This window comes from Myotis davidii, unplaced genomic scaffold, assembly GCF_000327345.1.
Source record: "Myotis davidii unplaced genomic scaffold, ASM32734v1 scaffold626, whole genome shotgun sequence".
Classification (NCBI taxonomy): Eukaryota; Metazoa; Chordata; class Mammalia; order Chiroptera; family Vespertilionidae; genus Myotis; species Myotis davidii.
In genome coordinates, this window is record NW_006297725.1 from 34,306 (window position 1) to 57,559 (window position 23,254).

General features: G+C 38.0%; 1 protein-coding gene across 6 annotated transcripts; it reads left to right on the forward strand.

Annotated features, from left to right (window-relative positions):
• Nucleotides 1–1,738: 1,738 nt before the first annotated feature.
• On the forward strand, nucleotides 1,739–23,006 carry TRA2B (transformer 2 beta homolog (Drosophila)). Of its 6 annotated transcripts, none has more exons than XM_015570216.1 (12): nucleotides 1,739–1,988; nucleotides 7,644–8,037; nucleotides 8,639–8,689; nucleotides 8,930–9,053; nucleotides 12,799–12,932; nucleotides 13,911–14,073; nucleotides 15,821–16,009; nucleotides 17,791–17,906; nucleotides 19,348–19,431; nucleotides 20,661–20,720; nucleotides 21,381–21,454; nucleotides 22,591–23,006. In XM_015570216.1, the coding sequence occupies exons 4-12, from the start codon at nucleotides 8,976–8,978 to the stop codon at nucleotides 22,599–22,601; spliced, it is 909 nt and encodes a 302-aa protein (XP_015425702.1). In that variant the 5' UTR covers nucleotides 1,739–1,988; nucleotides 7,644–8,037; nucleotides 8,639–8,689; nucleotides 8,930–8,975; the 3' UTR covers nucleotides 22,602–23,006. The 6 variants fall into 6 exon arrangements, with proteins under 6 accessions (XP_015425702.1, XP_015425705.1, XP_015425703.1 ...); XM_015570219.1 differs by having other exon boundaries at nucleotides 7,644–7,915; XM_015570217.1 differs by lacking the exon at nucleotides 8,639–8,689.
• Nucleotides 23,007–23,254: the final 248 nt, after the last annotated feature.

A 23,254-nucleotide genomic window follows, 5' to 3' on the forward strand; every position in this document is an offset into this window, starting at 1 on the left:
GAAACAATATCTATAATAATAAAAGCATAATATGCAAATCAACCAAATGACCAAACAGCAGAACAACCATCTGGACGACCTTCCAGGCGACCACGCTATGACACGCACTGGTGCCAGCCAGCCAAGGTGGGTGCAATGCAATTGGTGGTGGGGTGGGGGTGGGGGCCACCATCGCCCCATGATCACCCTGCAGAGGGAGGCCCAGGCCACTGGCCGAAGAGGGGGGCAATCGATGGGGGGGGGGCTCCATGATTGCCCCACAGACGGAGGCCCAGGCCACCCTCTGCAGGGCGATTGATTGGGGGCTCCGCAGAACCAGGGGACCAGAGATGTGTGGCGGCAGATGTGGGCAGTGCCAGGCCAAGGCCGGGGCCGGGAGGCAGCCAGGGCTGTGAGAGCCCCAGCAGCGGGGGCTGAAAAGGCCTACCCTTGCATGAATTTCATGCATCAGGCCTCTAGTACTGTAATAAAAGGTATGTAAAAGTGGTCTCTCTCAAAATATTTTATTGTACTGTACTCATCTTTTCACTTAAAGCAGTGGTTCTCGCCGAAACCGGTTTGGCTCAGTGGATAGAGTGTCGGCCTGCGGACTGAAGGGTCCCAGGTTCGATTCCGGTCAAGGGCATGTACCTGGGTTGCGGGCACGTCCCCAGTGAGGGGCGTCCCTTTAAATACAGTTCCTCATGTGGTGACCCAACCATAAAATTATTTTTGTTGCTACTTCGTAACTATAATGTTGCTACTGTTATGAAACGTAATGTAAATATCTGATACGCAGGATGGTCTTAGGCGACCCCTGTGAAAGGGTCGATCGACCGCCAAAGGGGTCGCGACCCACAGGTTGAGAACTGCTGACTTAAAGGAAGCACTTTTAGGGCTTTTATGGCAGCATCACTACTCTTGCATTTTGGGGCGACTGTTAAGTAAAATAAAGGTTACTTGAACACAAGCACTGCAATGCTGGGAGGGTATACAGCCTGGAGTGGCTGGGTAACGATATGGTTCACATCCCAGGCTGGACAGAGGAAGATGGTATGAGATTTAATCATGCCACTCAGAACGGCGCACAATTAAAAATTTAAGTTGTTCATTTCTGGAATTTTCCATTTAACATTTTCAGACCACAGTGGACCCAGGTAACTGAAACCATGGAAAGTTGCATGACGGAATACTCAATCTTCCCTGCTTGTGACATTGCTATAGTTGTACATGCCTCTAGCACTTAAAATCGTAGTTGACTAACTTCTTCGGAGATTGACGTCAGTACATCAAGATCTAGTAAAGCGCTTTGGCATTTAATACGTGCTTAAATAAACGTTTATTTAACAAAGAAAGACCTACAATGAAGGCTAAGTAAATGCAAAATAAAGAACCCAGTGCATGGATATCTGCCCAAAAGAAGGCACAAAAATAGAAACGTATAAAGCAGAAAAAAGAAATGAAAGATAGGAGAAACGGTGGCTATCTCCGCCTCTCCTTCCTCTGCCGACGACGGTTTCCCTGTAAAGTTCCAGAAAGGAGTCAGGCGTTACCGGGCGGCATCACTGCTGCGGCCAGCACCACGGAGGCCAACGGGCGGGCTCACTTTCCCGCCTCGCTCAGACAGAGAAGTGGGTGGGGCCCCACGAAAGGCGGCGTTACGTCACATCCGGTTCGAGTCGCGCCTTGGCGGGGAAGGGACTCCAGGGCCGAGGGGCGGGGCCAACAAAGCGCGCGTTTTGAGAGGGGGCGGAGCCGGATTATAGACGCTGCGTCACATCCGCGAGACTTAGAGCTCGTGTGGCAGCGGTGCGGAGCGGTCGGGTTCTCAGCGGCGTGGAAACTTGTGGTGGTGACAGGCTGCGGCCGAGCCTCTGTGAAGAAGGTGCAAGAGGTTGGCAGCTTCGGTTGAAGCACATCGAGCCGAGCGGCGGCGGCGGCAGCAACAGCAGCAGCAGCAGCAGCTAGGAGTCATGAGCGACAGCGGCGAGCAGAATTACGGCGAGCGGGTACGTAGAGGTGCTGCAGGGGGCGAATGTGTGGTCCCAGCTTCTTGCATCTCTTTTCAGGCCTGTGGGCCTCGGACAGGGAGTTGGGCGACTTCGGCTCCGAAGTCAGGCCGGGAGGAGAGGAGTCGGATTTAAAAAGCGTTTGTGAATAGTTTTTATTCGTGAGGAAGGCCAGAGAGGCAGGTTTAGGTGGCCTTGGACCCGAGTCGGCGGTTTTTTCTGTTATAAGGGGGATTAAAATGGCCGCTGCGTCCCCTCAGTGTTGGGGGAGGGGAGCAGTATCTTATTTCGCCGTTGCTCTCCAGCGAGGCCTCGCCGCCGCCATCTTGGGCTGGCGGGCTGGGCGCGCTGCCTGGGGCACAAAGCGCCTCACAGGGCTACTTGGTTAGGAAAAGAAGAGCACGTTCTTTGGGGTCTTACACCGGTATTTGGATTAAAAAGGGTCGTCTTACGAAGGCCCCCCCACCCCCAGGATGGAACCTAGTGTGTTCTTGGGGGCTTCTTTTAGGGTGGGGAGAACTAACCTGAGGTAGACTAAATTCTCGGCCCGTTAATTTGAGGAGATGGCGCGCGGGCTTTGTGTTAGGCCTAAATGGAGTGCTTTTCTTTGATACCGAAAGGGCTTTCAAACCAAAACTCACCAGAGTATACCAGTAGAATAGACCACGAGGAATAACGTTTTCTTATTTTATGAAGTAGATATTTTTCCATGGGATTGTATAGGACAAATTGGCGGGCAACGACGATTTATGGCGCCGTTACTTCTTTTGTTTCAAGGCATTCTAATTCTGTGGATCACTTGTACCTGTTCTTTTTTTCCTTTTTAAGTCTCCACCTTTCCCCGGAGTGGAGTTCGGTGCGGGTTGATTAGATTTCAGTAGTAAAACAGTTCCCAGATTTTAAACAGCATGTTAGTAAGGTTGGTTGCGGGGTGTAGGCTTTAAGATGCAACAATGCAAGGCTTGCCAGAGTCTTGCATGTTTGGAGATTAAGGAGAATTTGTTAGAAGAATGATAAAAAGCACTGCAGAACTTGATTTTTTTTTAACTTGCTAGAAATAAGGAAGGTATTTTTACAGGTCTGTTACTTGTTAAGATTTTTTCCCCTTTCTAGTAGAGCCACCTTAAAATAAGTTTAATTGTCCGGTAAATCTCAAATACCTTAGCAAACGCGTGTAAAACAGATTCGAGGCGGTTTAAAAATATCTTAGCTCCTGGCACATTAGTGAACTTATTGTGTAACATTGGAGCCAAACCTGTTTGATTTGGTTTGAACTAATCAGGTCTCCCTTATATATTCAGGTGAATGTTTCTTAGGGTAAGAAAGTTTGAATTGGGCTCACAAGTTGTGAAAGCTGTGACTTCTAGTTTCTACTAGTTGAATATACTTTGGAAACTAGTCACTGGTATTTGTACTAGAAAGCAAATAACAATTTTTAGTCCTCAGTGATTGAACAAAACAATTACTGGGTACTTTTGCACTGTTTAGGGACAACAAAACGACTGACTAGCTTAGTCGAATATTCCTGGAAGAGTTACTAAGATCGTGAGCTTGTGGAGATGAAAATTTGCCTAAAACAAAATAAGTATGTTTTACATAAGGGAAACAGTTGTGGTTAAGTTCAGGTTTGAGACAGCTGAAGAGGTGTCATCTTACTAGAATTTTTTTGAAGCGGGCATATTTTCTTCTAGTAGAGTATACATCCTAGTGTTTTCCATAATGCTATTACATAGACTGGGTATTCACTAAATTATTATGGAAAGAGAAAGATATAAAATAACTTTGAGCTACATATTAGAAGAAAAAACTATTACTCGGGAGTTATGACTTTTCCTGGAAGACATTTCTAAACTTGAAGTTCTGGGATACTTCCATTTTATTTGGTTTGGTGTTTTGTATGTTTGCTTTCTAACTGGTGGTTGGAACCTGAAGTTGTTAGAATAGACCTAAAACATGTGTTTGGACTCTTAAAGAATGCTTGGCAAGCCATAAAGGTCAGTGGAACAGTTAAATAAAATACCATAAAAAGGGCTAGTCAGGTCTGATTAGCAAAAAAACCTGCCTGAAAGCAGTGAAAAAGTTGCTTTCAGGGCAGTAATCTTGGACTTGCCTGTAGCCTCTTTGTGGAGCCTGAAAAATTACTTTTCATTTCACTCTAGGCTCTCAAACATTCCAAACTGATCATGTAAATAAATCACTTATACAAATCTCAATTCCGCTGTAATCTTACCCCTCATTTATATAAATCTCTAATCCACTCTCACAATCCCCAAAGTAACTCCAGAAATTTTTTGCCCCAATCCTTTAGACATGGGAAGTAGTTCATCTCCTAAATAGAAATGTTGTGTGTATAATGCAGTAATAAATTATCCTCCTAGAACTAATATAGTGTGTCTCCCCTTGTCTTATTTTAAATGTGTATGTTGGGTGTGTTCTTGAATATTTGTGGTTCATGTCACTTTTATGGCCAAATCTACCTTTTACCTTTACCTGGGATTTTTGTGTCAAAGTGTATTTAAATTCAAGAAATGTGTCTAAATAGATTTGAGATCCCTGATCCTGGCCCAAACCCATGCAAAAATAAGATGTTTTTTGTTTTTGTTTTTTGTCTTTTTTTATGGTCTCCAAATTAAAATATCCAGAATTTCCAAAACTTGCCTGCAAACTTTTTTTTTCCCTGCAAAAGGGGCTGACATCTTTGCCATAAGAGGCACTCTTAACAGTTATGTCACATTTGATATAATATTGGCTTTTTTTGTAGACGTATTTGCAATGTAGGTACTAGTCTTAACTTTCTTTAGACATGAATAGTGTCTGGATACATAACATCACATCAAGCTGCCCTTCAGATTCTTCAGTTTTCTGTTTAATTCTGAATTCTTTGTGTATTCTTTGCTTTTAACCCCAAATTCTAATTTTTATAATTGAAACATCTCAATCTAGTTCTTCTCTAGAAAATTGTAGCTATTGCACCAATTTCCTTTAATAAAGGGTTGAATTTATGGAGTGGGAGGAAATAGTTTGCTTTGTTTCGTTATAACTGATTAGGTATGAGTCTCTTGAAACCAGGTTAGCTAAGAATATTTTAATTATGTGGATAGTGTCTGAAACTAGAAAGTGGCATTGTGAAACTGAAATTCCAAGTGATAAGGTAAGTAAATACTGGTTTTGTTGGGGGGAAATGGAGAGGAATTAGATGGTGAGATATGTTACATGGAATTCCCCTTTTATATCCAATTCCCATTTATGGCTAATAAAACCCCAAACCTAAGTGATGAGTATTTTTATAGTTGACTTTTTTGCCCAAGAGTACCGAACTACAATTGTCTGTATCTTTTGCACTTTAGCAGTGTCATTTGTTGATATATTTTTATACATAAATTGTATTATCTCACAATGTATAGTGATGGGGTGGTGATTAGTATTTAAGAAATTTAAGTGTTTTACCAAGGTTAGTTTTGGGTGGTGTGGGCCACATGGAATTAGGTATTGTCATTTTGTTTTTAAGCTGCAAGCCACAAAAGTTCTTAACTACGGCAAATTAGTCTTCAAGTTCCCCAAAATCTTTGCTTTGAATTGGATTTGGGGAGTTATTTTCAGATTGTTACTTTTATCAACATAGATGGTCTAATATGATAGCATGAGATGAGGTCCCTCTTTTGCATTGATTTTTGTGCTTAGGTATTAGATGAAGAATAGGTAGTCTTCTGAAAGTAAAAAGGCATACTTAAACTTGATTTTGCTGGAAAGTACTGAATGTTTTATGCATGTAAATTTTAGAATACTGTTTTTGCAAGAGATCTCAAAAGCATGGGCTGAAAACTAATGGAGGCATGTCAGATAAAACCATGTCAGTGGGTTTTTTCAGAGCATATTCTCAGTTTGAGGATTTTCCTATTACCCAATCTTCTGGTAGAGTGTCTGCAAAAAAATTAAACAGTCTTTATAGTGATATGAAAATTGACCATAATAGGTTTGATTTGCTCCCAGTTTTTAAAATATTAACCTTGCAATCAGCCTAATGAGTTTGCACGTTTTTAATGTTACATGAATTCCACTTGTAACCTCTAGAATCGTTTAACAGAAAATTTGTTGACAGGATGGGGCAAGTTTCTGCTTATTTCTGAGTAGGATCTCATCAAGTAATTAGCTCAATAGTTGGTCTTTTGGTTTTATAAAGTGGCCAGTTGGTACCTAAGTTGAAATAAATCTCTTATTTACATTATTTAGTAGTGTATCTTATAGTTCAATTAAAAGATAGGAAAGGTTGGAAAGAAGTAATAACAGCAGGAAGGCGTCCATATTGATAAGTTGTGATATCTAGAGCTTTGGCCTCCATGCCAGTATCTTCTGCATCAAAGTCCTGTATCTGTACATACACTTTAGGAGCCCTAGGAGGAAACCTGCTTGGGCATTCTGATTCCACGATTACATTTGTGCTGCTAGCAAACAGTTCCCATTACATTTTAGTGATGGATACTAAAAGAAAATTAACTACTGTGACTCCCTTAAATGAAAACCTATTTAAAATTTTTCCTGGGTTAAGTAAACAATAATTGACTTTTTAAAACTATATTGAAATTAGGCTTACTTTCTTAGAAAAGACAGCACTTCCACAAATAGCCATGGCAGTCTTTATGCCCAGATAGGTATAAAGACTTTTTTTTTTTTTTTTTAAGAAAATTTTGTTTTTCCCAGAAAGAAAATAAAACTAGGAGAGGAAATTGTTGACTGTGAAACAGAAGACGTAGGATGAAATGCAGGAAAACTAGGATGTTTTATGAGGACAATATTTTGTTTAGGGTATTGAACAGACACTAGTATATTGACAAATATTTTCAAGAGGTGAGCTATACTTTTCTCCATATTGCCACCTTTAAAAAAGTAAAATTTCTCCTTTGGACTGCAGAAGATTTTAATATTTGTTCATTGAGGGGGGCAAGTTTACAACATTATTTGAAAATACCAATGTTGCACTCTAATTTGTTCTGCTTTCCTTCACTTGAATGTAGTAGTTGGTTGACTTGGTTTTAGTTTAAATTTCGTAATTGGACCATTCAGAATATAAAAACTTACTAGAGCAGTTTTTTAGGGATAGGTTGAACAATTAAATATAATCCAAATTTTCAGATTCCCTGACCTTGTCTTTCTATAGAGCTCTTTAGACATATGGTACAAAAATGTGTGACATTAAGTACATTTCTTGACCTTATAAGACAAGTCACAATTTGTAACTCTCTCCTACCCCAAGCCCTGTCATCATTGTACAAATGAATTGTTCATGCTTTCCTTTCTTGCACTTTTGTATTTACGTGTCACTTTTTGACTGGAGTTGTGCTTTTGACACTTAACATATTTTCAATTGATGGATAAAATAAGAAGTGTGAAATTTAGTTCTTAAAATGTTAGATGAACAGTAAATGTTCAGTAGCGCACTTCACATTCAACTTAAGCATGACAAATGAGATTGATTACCATATATATTAGAACCAGCAGGAGACTATAGTTTCAGGTTTTTGAGCTGCATATTCTAGGTGTTTTTAATTATTTTTTTAATCCAAAAACAAGGGATTTTTTTTTTCTAGTTTCAGTTTTGGCACTGGATTTTATCCTGGAGTTTTAAAATATTCTTCATCCTGTTCTTTTTCTATTAAGGTTAATGTTGAAGAAGGAAAATGCGGAAGTCGTCATTTGACAAGTTTTATAAATGAGTATTTGAAGCTCAGGAATAAGTGAAGCTGAAATTTGAAAAAATTAAAGAATGCATGCTAATTATCAGACCAGAAGTCCCACTTGTAGAATATTGAGCAATTTGTGTGAAGTGGGGAAGATGAAAGAAGTCAGAATTTGAAACGGAAGAATGAAGAAAAGAAATAAAAATGAAGTTAAGATAAGAAGTAATCTGGAATCAGAAAGCACTACGCTAAGTAATTACTAGTCTGTTTATGTGTCCCTGTATATTTTGCTAAACATGCATGCATTATTTGTTTAATAGAAGAAAATATATACAGGGTAAAGAAGTGCCTTCCAGGGGGAACGTTTAAATTAGGTAATTCTAATTTTAACTTCTTAGTCAAATTATATTGAAATGCGACTTTTTTAAAAAAAATAACCCTTTGTAGTCAAATACCAGGCAGGAATGAGCTTTCCAGCATGGGTAAAAGTTGGCTTCATGATGTTTCCTCTAGACTTTTTCATCTTTCTGCTGCTCCTAGGGACATGAATAAGTACCTCCAGAGTTGGAACTGGTGGTCTCTGCCACCCCCCTGGACTTTTTACTATGCACTGACCCCTATCTTAAGTACTAAGCAAATATACAGGGTGGGGCAAAAGTAGGTTTACAGTTTTGAGTATGCAGGAAAGTTTGTATTTTTTTCCATAGGAACAACTGTAAACCTACTTCCCCCTACTCCCATATAATAGGATGTTGGTCATAATTTCCCTAAAGAATGTCATGAGAGTGGTTATAGAACCAAGCCCTCAAAATCCAAGCAAAGCATTGAACAGGATACTTTTGGCATTTATGAAAACAAATTTCCTTACAGATGGCAATAGTGGAAAGCTATGACCACTTAGGTCCTAACTTTAAGGTGCATGTGTGCTAAATTCACAGGATGATTCTTAATTCTTTTGTTTAATGCTTATTCCAGCTGAATGAGAAGGGTTACTGCTAAAAACACCGTGGCTTCCCTTAGAATAAGGTGGGTCACACATAAAAGTGAACAGGATATCTAACTCAAAATGGCAATAGTAGCAGGTGCTTCATTCCAAAATCAGCTTTATTTCTTTTTCTCATTTTCTGCTATTAACACTTAGCTATTATAATGATGTAAGAGGTATAGGTTTATAAAGTAGCTTTCTTCTGGTTTTCCACTCCCACCACTTATGGGAGAATAAATATAAAAGTTCTGTCATTTTCCTTTCTGTATGTTTTGTTGTAGCTGAATAGAAGAGTCAGATGATTGTAATGATGTTGCCTTCAGTTGGATGGAACAAGTACACATCAAAGTAATACTCAATGATAGCCAACCAACAGCTGTCTTCTACCCTATTGGAGAAGCCAAGGTTATCACTTCTCCTTTCTGAAATGAAAAACCCAAAAACTTTTCCTCTCACCCGAAACCTATATAACTATTAACCAGTCTTACCCCAATAAATTGAATTACAGCTTTAAAAAACTTTACTCAGAGTTGTTGGATCCACTGCTCATGGAAAAAGTGGCTTAAGTTGCATTTCTAGAGGGATCCCATTTTCTGAGATGTTAGGGCCTATCATCAATGTGAAATTGGCCCTTTTTTGTAGTGTTTATTTCTGTATCTTGCAAGGAGAAGAAAATTATTGCCATTTATAGGAGACAATTTCCAGTATTTGCCTTGCCCCATTACTGCTTTGTAAAAAAAAATAAAAAATATTCTGCCTACAAATTAATAATTAAATTCAGTATGTAACTTTGCATCCTGAATTACAAATAGGCAGAGAGTTGAGGTGAAAGTGATATGAATGGATATTTCTGTTCAAGCCCTGGGTTCTTTTAGGCAGCTGAAAGGTTCTTGAGGTCCAAAAGAGAAAAGACTTAATTAGCCCTTAAAGGGGGTGAGGGGGGGGGGCAGTTTAAAGTTTGATTAAATGGCCCAAGGTAGATAAAGGGCAAAAATAAACGTCGATGTTAAACCACCCCCATTAAGGTATTTTGTTTCCCCTTGGGGATGAAGGGGGGCAGGCCTCTTGTCCTGGGCAGTAAGGTAAAGCTGATTAATGTGAGGGAGGGGTGCAGGTGAAGCAGAGATAGCACAAAGTTCCAGGAAGATGCCTTTATCGAGAGAAAAAAAAGGTAGGATGCGTAACACTTTAGAGGTTGGCTAAGTCAGTGAGACTTAACTAGCATCATAAACGTGTGGTGCTTTTAAGAAATGGATACCCAATTCTAGACAATAGCTAAAATCAGCTCCAGGTAGGGGACTTGTTTTTTTAAATACTGTAGGTCTACAAGAGTCAGTTTTAAATCAAATTACTGCATCCAGTCTTTAAAAAATAACAGAAGAAACCTAGCAATTGGGTGGTTATTCCCACTTCTGTCACCTTTCAAAGGTTGTCTAAGCTGCTGCCTTCTCAGAATAGAGGAATGAGAAATAAGGTGTTCTGTTGGAAGGCTAACTTTTTTTTCCTGATGTGTTTCCTGTAGGTTGTATGTTACTATGTGACTGACATCTAATTCATAACAACTGAATTCTTCAAGAGGTTTTCAGGGAATTTTCGTCTTTGTTTTAATATGCTCATCTTAGTTCATGATTCTTCTTGAGGTACAGAGGTTCAGAGTAGTGCTTCTTTTGGTAGGATTTAATGTTGGCACCAGTTGTTTGTCAGCTGAGAGTAGACTTGAAATTTTCCTTGTGTAGAGGGTTTTCCCAGCTGGTTTTACAGATTTGCCTGTGGATTAAGGTTTAAAGTTAACTCTCTTTTAGATTTGGCTAATAATTTAATTTTAGATCTCATTTCTTCTAGACAGGCTAAATTTCCTTGCATGTATTTCCAAGCCAGCCAATGGCCAATATAACTACAAAGGATTTAACTTCTTTAAGGATATTCCTGGTGAGAACAGTTGGTGCAGGCATTGGTTAGATGTTAACCTAACCAAGTATCAGTATAGAAAGGGAAATTTTTGCATTCTGGTGTTTCCCCCTTTCCTGGTTAAAGAAATAATTGCCCACAAAATATATATGCCAGGTAGTTTCAGAGGCTGCGTGAATTCTTAAAATTCTTGATCTGTTAGAATTTTGTGGGGGAAGTCTCAATATGGCTTAGAATTACTATCTCTTCTCTTAGTGAACAGACTAATAAAAAGCGTTTCAGCTTAGAATAAGGCTGTTCTGTTTAAAGCAGGAGGCTTTTTAAAGAAGGGGAATCTTGACCCTCTCTACTTAGATCCCTATGCTGACTAGTTTCAATTAACTGCATAACTTCGTTGGTAATCTTTTTAACGCTTATTGTGAAGCACCCATATTCTGCTTCCTTCCAGAGCAAGTTTTCTTCTTTGGCTTCCATTAAAGGTTATAATTGTTCCATGACATAATCATTCTGGTAGTGAAGTAAACAAAGGCGTTTAGTAACTTTTGGGTCTCCATTACTATCTTCTATGTTCTGCCTGTGGTAGAAACTAAGCCCCCATTTTTGAAAATTACTTTGTGCAAAAGTACCATCTATTTCTTTGACTTTGTTATCACTCCTAGAGGGAAGGAGTGGAAAGTTTCGCATTTCATCTCACATCACACCATATTTTATGATGACTTTGAAGTGTTGGGAAAGTTTCTAAAGTTGTTACTGCCTAGAAACCAGAACTCATTTTACAGTCTGAGTTAACTCTTTTCTTCCCTATTCTAATCTTCAATTTTTAATTTGTCTCCTCATTGTTGTATATACATTTTTTTCTCTGGGTGTCATAGGAAGGATCCTCCAAATTAAAAAATAATCCTGTTCTATTTTTTTTTTTTTTCAAGAATATTCTAAAGATCTACCACACAGGGAGGTCCCTAACTTTTGTCCAGCAGCTTCACATCCATTCTTCCCTCCACAGTAATGTTGGTTCCTTTTGAATCTGGCCATTTTTATTCTATCTTGGGTGGAAAAACTCACTGAACTTTATTTATGCCTTTTAATTTGCCTAACATTTGGTAACTTGAAATAAAGGTTGTCTTGTTTGATGATGCCTTAGCTGTCGGTAGTGTAAGTGTGGGTGTTCTCTTATCCAATTTCCTGTTTCTTCATTTGGCAGAATGTTTCTCTGGTTCCATTACTACTTATACATGTATGCCTTTTCTGCTGATTAGTTGGTCTTTGGTGAACTGCTGGTTATCCTATTTATCCATTCCATTGTTAGTTTTGTTCTGAGAGAGATCTTCCTTTTGTGCCACTTACCTACTGGCTAATCCTAGTTTTGATTGGGAAAGCTATGGGTATATAGTATATACCTAGGCTTCAGTTTTACATATAATTCCTGGATTCCCTTTCTAAGCCTAGGTTAGAAGCTCCTAATTTAATATTCTGGTTTTAATAGGTACGTTAGCTTTTCTAACTTCCCATTTGCCCTGGCTCATCTCCATTTAACTGGGGAAGCTGTAGTTCTCTGGCACCCTTTCTATTTTCTTACCTTTGTGCAATTGACTACCTTTCTGCTGTAGCTCCATCTGGTTTGTTTCTGGGTCTTACAAGGCCTCCCACCATGATTAGATGGAACAGGGTCTTAACTGTCTGGTGTCCTTCAAGCTGGTCCTTGCTTTCCACTAGGCTTCTACATTTCTCTAGGATTTGAAAAAGGTTGTTCTTGTCTCTTTTCCCACTGAATAACAATTTGAAAAGTTGAGGTCTTAATAAAAAATCAAAAGCATTTTAAAAGTAAGTTTTATGAATTTCATAGGGTTTTGTTTTTATTGATGGTAACTTGATTGAAATAGGTATAATGGATAGAAGTCATAGTTATTTTTAATAAGGTTGTTTTTCACCCTAATCTTTATGGAGTAACATTCCCTAAACACAATCCTTGGACAATCCCTCAGCTGCTTGGCTTTGACACCCCTTTCTGAAGAAAGTGGATCAGTTAACTTATTCGTGCTCCAAAAAGGTGGAAGTTCAAGTTAATTGACTTATGTCAATTGGAGCAATGCAACTGTTGTACTGGGTATATTCAGTTCCTGCCCTTATATTTTCTTACCTTGGAAGGGGATTGCTTTCCCTCACCATTTATTTCACAGCAGCTTATTTGTTTTTAAAGTTGCCCAGAAAGTATACAAATTAAACTTTTGACATCTACGTGTAGGAATCCCGTTCTGCTTCCAGAAGTGGAAGTGCTCATGGATCTGGGAAATCTGCAAGGCATACCCCTGCAAGGTCTCGCGCCGAGGAAGATTCCAGGCGTTCCAGATCAAAGTCCAGGTCCAGATCTGAATCTAGGTAAGAAAGACTGTTGCTCTTAGCTTTGAAATTGGTGTGAACTTTGTAAACTAGGAAGATAGAGAGGATTCGGTTATTTGTTCGCCTGTATAATCCTTAGTAGAAATTAAGTTAATCATAAGTTCTAGAAGACCAAAGACTATTTAATCGTTAAAGGCCTGGGCTTTTGAGTTAGGCCTCAAACCTTACCTGTTTTTTTCTGGTTTGGGCGGATTATTTAACCTTTTTCCACCTTAGCTTCCTTATGTAAAGGCAAGTTAGTAATAGTACCAGTTCTTCAGAATTGAGTATAAGTAACGTACTTATTGCAAATATACTGCAGAACATTGGCTTTCAGTAACTGCAATTTTTTATTAATAGGTGTAGGCTAGTATTGAATGTATGTATAAAGCAAAAGTAATAACGTGTACTTTTTTTTTTTAATGTTGGTCAAAAGTATGCCATACATCCTGGTTTACCCAGGACAGCCCCATTATATGCCTGTTATGAAGCATCATTAACCGTACCTTTTCTCTCTTATGTGTCCATCCTGATTTAGATGACGATTCATATCATCACTCTATCTAGTTAAGAGCAACTGGTTGCTTTTAAAACACAGCAGAGGGAGCTACTATGGTGGTGATTTTACCTTAAGTGAATGGTGGGCATAATGGGAGAAGCAGAAAAATAGGATGGTATTCTGAGAGGGAGACAAATTAAGCTAGTATGGATGCATGTTTCCAGATTTTCAAAAGATAATTGAATGTGTTCACTTTATTTTTTTAATAAGAAAGGTTGGAAGAGAGTTAATGATTTTGGAACTCTAACAGTTGAGGTGACTATTAATACAAAAAAAGGGTATCAATTCCACCCATTTGGTATCATATGTGCCTGGATTGTGTTCTGTCTTCTGGAGTTTAACTCTAGAGTATTAAAAAAAATTGAAAGCCATATTTTGTCAGCTATTTAGTCATGACCTTTGGAGCCTTTGTTTTGCAGGTCTAGATCCAGAAGAAGTTCTCGAAGGCATTATACAAGATCACGATCTCGGTCTCGCTCCCATAGACGATCCCGGAGCAGGTCTTACAGTCGAGACTATCGGAGGCGTCATAGCCACAGTCATTCTCCCATGTCTACTCGCAGACGTCATGTCGGGAATCGGGTATGATGAAAAATATTCTGTGTTTTTGAAGCAATAGACTGTCTAAAACCACTTAATTTAATAGTCCTATCTCTTTTTGAAGTTAGAAATGATTTTGACAATGGAGCATTAGCAGAGAGTGAGACTTTTTGAGGCTTTCTAGTGTTTTGGAATAACCTTTTTTTAAAAGATATCTCCCAGCCTGGCCAGGTAATTAGTTGGTTTGAGTGTCTTCCTGATATGCCAAGGTAGTGGGTTCAGTCCCCAATCAGGACACATAATAAGAATCACCTAATGAATGTATAAATGAAGTGGATCAACAAATCTGTTCCCCTCCCCCTCCGCTGCCGCCTTTTAAAAAGGTAAATAAATAAAAAGGTGTCTCCCATGTATAGTGCACATTTGGGCTAGCATCCATATTTAAGTTAAGCACATTGTCACATTTATAATTCAGCCCATCAAATAAAACTCCATGTGCATTACTGTTATAATATTAGTACATTAGATCATATAGCATCTATGTATCTGTTCCATACTTACGTTACTTAAGTTTTCTGTGTTGGTTATTAATACCTATTACATAATGCTTTCCCATTTAATTGTAAGCAAGTTTCTTTTGGGTAGTAAGACTTTTTCTTATCTTCCATGAGAGGTTCCAAATGAGATGGCATTTAGTGTATTTATATTGTGATTTCATTGTATAATCCAAATGGTTTTGTAGTGTGTGTGTTTGTTTTTGAGAGTGGAGTGGAATTTGGAGTAAATAAATGAAAACGGGGTAAATTCATTATAATGATTGCAAGCAAGCTGTTTAATATCTGTTAACAATTGAGTGCACATCTTTGACTTCATTTGTGTGTGTATGTGAATAGTTTGTTTCTAAAAATAGGATCAAGCCTAGCATTCCCTATATTTTAACTCAGCATTTTTAGTTTATCATGTATTTCTCTGGCTTGTAGAGACAATGCTATTCTGATTGTGTGAACTTTTTGTTTTTATTTTTAGAGAGGAAGGGAGAGGGATAGAGATAGAAACATGGATGAGAGGGGTATCGATTGGCTGCCTCCTGCTCACCCTCTACTGGGGAACGAGCCTGTAACCCAGGCATGTGCCCTGACTGGTGACCTCTTGGTTCCTGGGCCAACACTCAACCACTGAGCCACACAAGCCAGGCTACATGAGCATTTCTTAAAATAAATTCCTAGAAAGTGAATCACTCAAAATTGCCCTCTAATCTCCCCCCAAAGATTTAGTTTGTTTTTTAATAGTATGTGCCCCTTATCCCCCTCTAGACTTAATTCTAAGATTAAAATTGCTCCTGTTGTAATTCTTTCTGTTTGTTTTAGTTAATCACCTGGGATATCTTTTCCATTGATTTTTGTTTCTTTGTTTGTTTTATAGAGAGGGTGGAAGGGAGGGGGAGAGACAGAGGGAGAGAAACATCGATGTGAGAGAGACACATCCACTGGTTGCCTCCCGCACACGCCCCGACCGGTGCCGGTGATCAAGCCTGCAACGGAGGTACGTGCCCTTGATCGGAATCTTAACCGGTCTGTGGGTCGATGCTCTAACTACTGAGCCAAACCGGCCAGGGCCTTTCTGCCCATTCTTAAACATGCTTGCAGCACTTGCTGTAACACATGCATTTTTAAAGTGTTTATTTAATCTGTTTACTTTTATTCGTAGTGACACTTTTGGCTAATTTGTTTATGCTGTTTCCTTTATTTGATTTATGGCGAAGTTTTAAAATCTACTTTTCTATTTTTAGGCAAATCCTGATCCCAACTGTTGTCTTGGAGTATTTGGATTGAGCCTGTACACTACAGAAAGAGATCTCAGAGAAGTATTCTCTAAATATGGCCCCATTGCTGATGTGTCTATCGTATATGACCAGCAATCTAGACGTTCAAGAGGATTTGCCTTTGTATATTTTGAAAATGTAGATGATGCCAAGGAAGTAAGTAAAAGCCTGCCTGTACCTTGTAAACTAGCAGCCCTATTGTAAACTTCTAAGTATTTTAGGAAGGACAACTTTAGTTTCAATATTGTAAATAGGATGTGTAAATGTAGCTTGAGTTACAGGAAATGCAATCTTCTGGGAAAAGATTGAAACCAGTAATACTTAAGAACTTTTTCAACCTTTTATTATGGAAAAATTCAAATATATACAGAATAATAAAGTGTGACTTAGGGCAACTGGTTATATTATGCCCCACTTCAGTATACTTAACTTCTGGCCTGCTATACCTCTAACTCAGTCACCCAACATCACCACCACATTATTTTGAAGTAAAACCTGAGGGCAGCACTTCATACATGGCTGGTTCCAGATATGATATACACACTAGGTACAGTTATTGAAGGTTAATACTCTTTAGACTATCTCATCAGTGGTTGCATTGAGCCATTTTCTACAATGAAGAATATTTAAAACTGATAATTATGACTCAAAAAGGATCTGGTTCATATTTAAATGTTAATTGACTTCAGGCAAAATGTTGGAAGTAAAAAAAATTAGTATGTTGACTAAAAGTGAACATTGACAGCGTGAATATGGGCCATATTTTAAGAATTTGGACTTTATTTGTGTATGGATAATAGCTGGAATCATCTCCAAGGGATGGTATAAAGAAGAGAAAAGCTTGGGAAACAGTGATAAACCATCTTAGGTCAATATTGAGATTGGGAATTCAGTTACAGGTAAAATTACATGGTTATTTATGAAAACGGTACTTATTTTTGAAAACCATAAGAGTAACCTGAACTGCTAAAGGAAGAATGGAAAGCTAAATGCAAGTAATTAGGATAGACTACAATTTAAGATATTTAAGGGATTTCCAAACATATAAATAGGGTTTTTCCCATGGTTACTAGTAGCATAGGCCTTATTTCCCTAATTTTCTGCTACAGTACACAGCTTTCTGAAGAATAGCATACTAATATTTTGTATCTGAATCAGTAGTGCCAGAAACTATCTTCTGAGGGCTTAAACTTTCAAACAAAAAAAGCATAATTGGACGTTAAAATCTACTTATGGAAAGGGTGTTCTTTAAATGGTGGACAAACAGCAGCTAAGTCTTTGGAATAAGGTTTTTTATTTTATTTTTGCTTTGACGTTTCATTGCTGTATATTCTAGATGAAGGAGCTTTATGTAGCTGTCTTCATTCCAGCTTTTTGCTTCCATAGCAGGGATCCATCAACTTTTGTTAAAAATTACTAAATATTTAAGGCCTTGTGAGCCATTAGGGGACTATCATTCACAACTTTTCAATGCTGTCATTGTAATGCAAAAGCAGCAATAGACAACCTGTAAATTCATGGCTGGGACGTCACATTTGTGGCCATTGAAATTTGAATTTCATAAACACTTATGAAATCTTATTCCCAGCCATTTCAAATCATACCTAATGGTTTGCCGGATATGTATTGCTTTAGAGCTAGAAGTACTGTAAGTTGTTAAAAATAACAATTACTTCAATTACCTGATTTAAATTGACCTTTGTAGCTTTTTTGATAAACTTTTCTCCTGAGTTTTATGACTACCTTTTAAAAATTTAATAGGAGAAACAACATAAAGTTGTGGGCCATGATGTTCTATCAACATTGAAATAAATTAATGGATCTAACTGAAACATCCAGTCAGATATTTTTTAACTACTGGATAGTTTGTGACTGTCCAGGATGTATATAACAACTGTGTGTGTATTTATGTATGTATGTTTGTATTTATTTATTAGGCAAAAGAGCGTGCCAATGGAATGGAGCTTGATGGACGTAGAATCAGAGTTGATTTCTCCATAACCAAAAGACCACATACCCCAACACCAGGAATTTATATGGGGAGACCTACCTAGTAAGTTTATTTTCAAGATAGAAATTTTATTGATTTAATTTGTTCACTTCTATGTGCTATGGGGAAATCTTTGGCATTTCATCTAGTCTTGCCATGGTATAAATAATTTTCCTTTTTTTCTTAACTGTTTGGTAATACATATTCTGTGGAAACATTCTGATTGTGGCACAAATTCTGATTGACACCATTACACAGATCCCATCCCACTGTATCATAAAGAAATGCCATATATTCAGCTTTGCTTGGGTAATTAAATGTTTCTGATTTGGGTAATTTCCCCCAGAATAGAAACTTAACCATTATAGTTAAAATTAAGTTTGTGTAAATCATACTCGAGTGCATTCTTTAGTTTTTGTTTCCTTAAGCAGAGTGGAAAACATGGACTGAACTAATAATAAGATAGTTCTCATGCAGAAAGTTCTAATTTGGAGTCATTTTTAAAAACTTAAGTATAAAGATCTTATATAAGGCAGAGAATTGCACCATAATTGCCATTTTCTAATAGGCTGAACTCCCAGTCTCAAAACTGCATTCTCCATATGATTTTTTTTTTTTTTTGAGTGAAATTGGCAAATTGGCTGAAGTTGAAAGCATGTTAGTAGAGTATGTGTGCTTCCCCATTTTTAAAGAACACCTTTTTTTTTCTTTTTTTTCATATACTAAGTCTATGTATTTTATTTTTTATTTTATTTTTTCCATTTTTTTTTTAATTATTAGTTAAGGTAGTACAAATGTGTCCTTACCCCCCCCCCATTAACCCCCAACCCCCCCCCGCACACACACTCTCAAACTCATGCTCCCTATTTTTAATTTCAGGGGAAGGGGGAGGGAGAGATAAAAACATCAACAATGAGAGCAAATCATTGATGGGCTGCCTCCTGGGCACCCCCTACTGCATATCAAGCCCACAACCCAGATATGTGCCCTTGACCAGAATTGAACCTGGGACCCTTCAGTCTGCAGGCTGACGGACGCTCTATCCACCGAGCCAAACCAGCTAGGGCTATTATAAATTTTTAAACTCTTGGTAAGAAGCCACATGTACGCCTTTGCCGGTTTTGCTCAGTGGACAGAGCATTAGCCTGTGCTTGTGGGCTGAAGGGTCCCAGGTTCGATTCAGGTCAAGGGCATGTGCCAGGGGGGGCATTGTTTATCCACTATCAGTGAGAATTCACATGAGAGTAATACTCATTTCCCAGTTAATTAAGCCTATGAATTTTTGGCCAGAAGAGGATAAAGAGATTATACTTGAAGCAATTTCCCAGTCATGTCCTATAGAGTTTGGCTGTGTAGGTTGTGTTAACCTTAAGAACCAAATGAGCATGACATTCCTCTGCTGCTGTTAATAAATCTCTAAACAGTTTTTTAACAGCAAAAAGTCATGTCTAGAAAAATAGGGAAGGCTACTTGATATTTTATAAAGATTTAATACTATTCACAGTGGCAGCTCACGCCGTCGTGATTACTATGACAGAGGATACGATCGAGGCTATGATGATCGGGACTACTATAGCAGATCATACAGGTAAGTTAACCATAATAAAATGTGAGTTTTAAGTTGCCAAAGACTTGAAGCAACAACTTTTCTGAATCTCAGTTGCAACTTTTTTCACCCCTCCTAATTATAAGATAAAGTTTATGTAAAAAGTTACAGAGGTAGTAGTCCTTGAGGCTTATGAGAGAGAAAAGCAGAGGTAACATGCCTGGGGAGAAAGAGGGAAAACGGAAAGGTGGGTGCAGGTGTCCTAGAAGGGAGAGTGCACCTCAGTTGCAGCACCTTTAATAAAAGCATTACTTTTTATACCAAGATAACCAGAGCTAGTTTTTAAACCAGATTTTTAGGTTTTGTCTATTTTTAAATTTATCTGTATACTTTGAGCATGGCGGAAAAAATTACAGACCATACTTCAGTTTTTCCTCCCATTTTTTAGTACTGTTTTTAAAGCAAAATAAACTGCTTTGAAAGTTAATGCTTTATAAAGCAGAGTTGGGGGGGGGATTGTATAGCTAATGTTTCATGCACTAAAAGGCAGGTAAAGCTGATTCTTGGGAGAGTCCGTAAAAGTATTTATATAAGAAAAATAGTAACAATTTGTTCATTACCGAACTTCAAATTTTTATGGGGTTGGTAGGGTTATGCCTGTCATACTTGAAAAACAAAAGATCTTTTTGAGAAAAGATTAAAACAAAGTACAAGTTTCCTTTATTTTAGCAGCAGCAATAATTGAGACCCTGCCTTGTCAGAATGTAAATTGTGTAATAAGTATTGACAGAGTAGTAATCCATGATACCTTATCTTGGTGTGATGTTGGGGTGTAGATACCTTCTTAAAAAAAAACCTATTTGATAATGTTTTATGAAATTGACAATTGTTGGTGTCTTAATATCTATGGAAGTGAGGCCATAGGGTGCTTCTCATATTGTCCAGCATCTTATTTTGGACAACATTTTATTTAGAGTATTTTTGCATTAAATAGCACTTGAGGGATTGCTTATGGAAGCTGGGGATATTAAAGTGGTCGATTCGATCTTTATTTTAATTAATTTGAGCATTTAGAGATATTCTTTGTTCTAATGATACTTGTTTTAGCCACCAGAGAGAGCTCTATGCCATTTTATTAAAGGAATGGCAAAGGTAGCTCTTTATCATTTTACTTAAAAGAATCCAGCTTTCATATCTCATGTTTGTTTTACTTTATGAATTGAAAATTCTTTCAAAAACTCATAAAAATTAATGAATTTTTGCCTTTACAGAGGAGGTGGTGGAGGTGGAGGAGGATGGAGAGCTGCTCAAGACAGGGATCAGATTTACAGGTATGCCAGAGAGGGTTATAAATCTTACAATAGTAGAAATGGCTCACATGAAGGCTCCATTACTAGTCTTTCGGTAATTAAACTATGTGGCATTGCACAAGATTAGATTGCATTGAAGTTCATTAAATGTTGTAATTGACCCCAAGTGATGTGGCCACCATGGCTTTGTGCATTTGCAGAAATTGGTTAAGCTTTTACTTGGTATCATTTTTGTACTTGAATAAGATAATGATGGGTATAAGGTCATTGATTAGGACCTATAATATTTTTAGTATCTATTCCTGATAGCTATTCTCTTTTGCTACATTTTCTTTGTTGGCTGTTAAACACTTAAGTCAGTCTTAACAAATTGAAATCACTTTGATGCACTAGTGAAATTTATTTTGAGGGCGTGCTTGGGATTAGTGGAAAAGACTTATTTTCTCATATTTAGTAGAATTTAAAATGGGTTAGTACATTATCAATGGATGAAACAGCAAGGCGTATTTGACTTCTGGTAGTATTGAGTGATCAGACCTTGAAATTCCATGACTAATACAAAGTTTTTGAGGGTTGATGGCAGCCTTCTAGTTTTAGAAACTGATAAAGGGACTGTGCATAATTATATGTCATCTAATTGTGATCTCTGGGATCTTAAATGGTCTTGACATTTGTTTACAGAAGGCGGTCACCTTCTCCTTACTATAGTCGTGGAGGATATAGATCACGTTCCAGATCTCGATCATACTCACCTCGTAAGTTTTTGTCTTGATATATTATTTAGTTTATATATTGTGATAATATGGCTTGCCCTACGTAATTTGCCAAACCACAGCAGAGTAACTTTCTTCTGCAGAAAGTTCATTCAAGTAGTTTTATGTACCAGAGGCCCAATGCACAAAATTTGTGCAAGAGTAGGCCTTCCTTCCCTCTGGCACCCGGGACCCAGGCTTCCCTCACAGCCCTGGCTTCGTCTGGAGGGACATCCAGTCTAATTAGCACATTACACTTTTATTATTATAGACTAGAGGCCCAGTGCGTGAAATTTGTGCATGGGGTTGGGGGGATCCCTCAGCCTGGCCTGTAACCTCTCCACTCCAGGAGAGATGAGGCCTAAGCCTGCAGTCAGACATCTCTCTCGCAATCCAGGACCACTGGCTCCTAACCACTTGCCTGCCAGCCTGATCGCCCCTAACCACCTCTTCCTCGGCTCCTGCCACCAGGGCTTTGTCCAGAAGATGTCTGGTCTAATTAGCATATTATCCTTTTATTAGTATAGATAATCCCGCAAATTTTATGTTTAGGGTTCCAGATGGTATGAAAAGAACCCTTGAAACCTAGTTTCTAATTAAAATAGTAAATATAGCCCTAGCTGGTTTGCCTCAGTGGATAGAGCATTGGCCTGTGGGCTGAAGGATCCGGGGCTCAATTCCGGTCAAGGGCACATGCATGGGTTGCAGTCTCAATCCCCAGTGCAAGAGACAGCCAAATCAATGATTCACTCATCATTGATGTGTCTATTTCTCCCTTTCCCTTCCTCTCTGAAATCAATAAGAAATATATTTATTTAAATAAAGTGTATGTGTGTGTGTCTGTAGGTAGTCTCACCATTTGTAGCACTAGTGCTTGTAATTTTTGCACATCTTGGGAACATCTTTGTGATTTAACCTTATTTAGCTCAGGTTGATAATTACTTCCCAGTTATTTCTATTGTTTCACATTGATTCATTTCTAGAGTGACTCTTGTGTGAAAGTCTTCCTCTATTTTCACAGAAGAGAATCTGGTATATAGGAACGTCTGAATGACAGATCATTCTAAAATTCTCAGTAAAATATACTTGCTAATCAGTTCTCAGAATTAATGCCCCCTTTTTTCTCTCTTCAATTCCAGGTCGCTATTAAAGCATGAAGTGGAAGGATTTCTGAAACCTATCTTAGAGTTTGGATATTGTTTGTGGACAATATTTTTTATTGTCTCCTGTTTAAAAAGTGAACAGTGCCTAGTGAAGTTAGGTGACTTTTACACCTTTTATGATGACTACTTTTGGTGGAGTTGAAATGCTGTTCTCATTCGCATTTGTGTAGTTTGGTGCTTTGTTCCAAGTTAAGTGTTTTCAGAAAAGTATGTTTTGCATGTATTTTTTTACAGTCTAAATTTTGACTGCTGAGAAGTTTTTATTGTACAAAACTTCATTTAAAGGGTTTTTCTACTGAATCCAGGGTATTCTGAAGATCGAAGCCTGTGTGTAAAATGCTACCAAATGGCAAAAAGCAACAATAAAGTTTGATTTTTACTTTTCTTTCTAACATCAGTGCTTAGCAGAATTGTTCAGACGAGGTTGTCAATAGAAAATTTGAAGACAAAAATGTCCATTTTCCTTTAGTCCATGGAACCTACCATACTTAATATATCTGCAACTAAATATTAAAAATTATGCTCTGTAACTCAGTACTGCTAGTATTAGAACTAATCTTTCAATACAGCAAATGCTTAATGCTTATACTAATGTGGATTTGTCAGCCTTTATGTAATCTGTATTATATAGCAGGGAAAG

Excerpts from the sequence above, each read along its gene's own strand:
- TRA2B (XM_015570216.1), top strand. The coding sequence starts at position 8,976 with ATGGAACAAGTACACATCAAAGTAATACTCAATGATAGCCAACCAACA. Across the intron at positions 17,907-19,347 it reads TATATGGGGAGACCTACCTA|TGGCAGCTCACGCCGTCGTG; the intron begins GTAAGTTTATTT and ends TACTATTCACAG. Across the intron at positions 19,432-20,660 it reads TACTATAGCAGATCATACAG|AGGAGGTGGTGGAGGTGGAG; the intron begins GTAAGTTAACCA and ends TTGCCTTTACAG.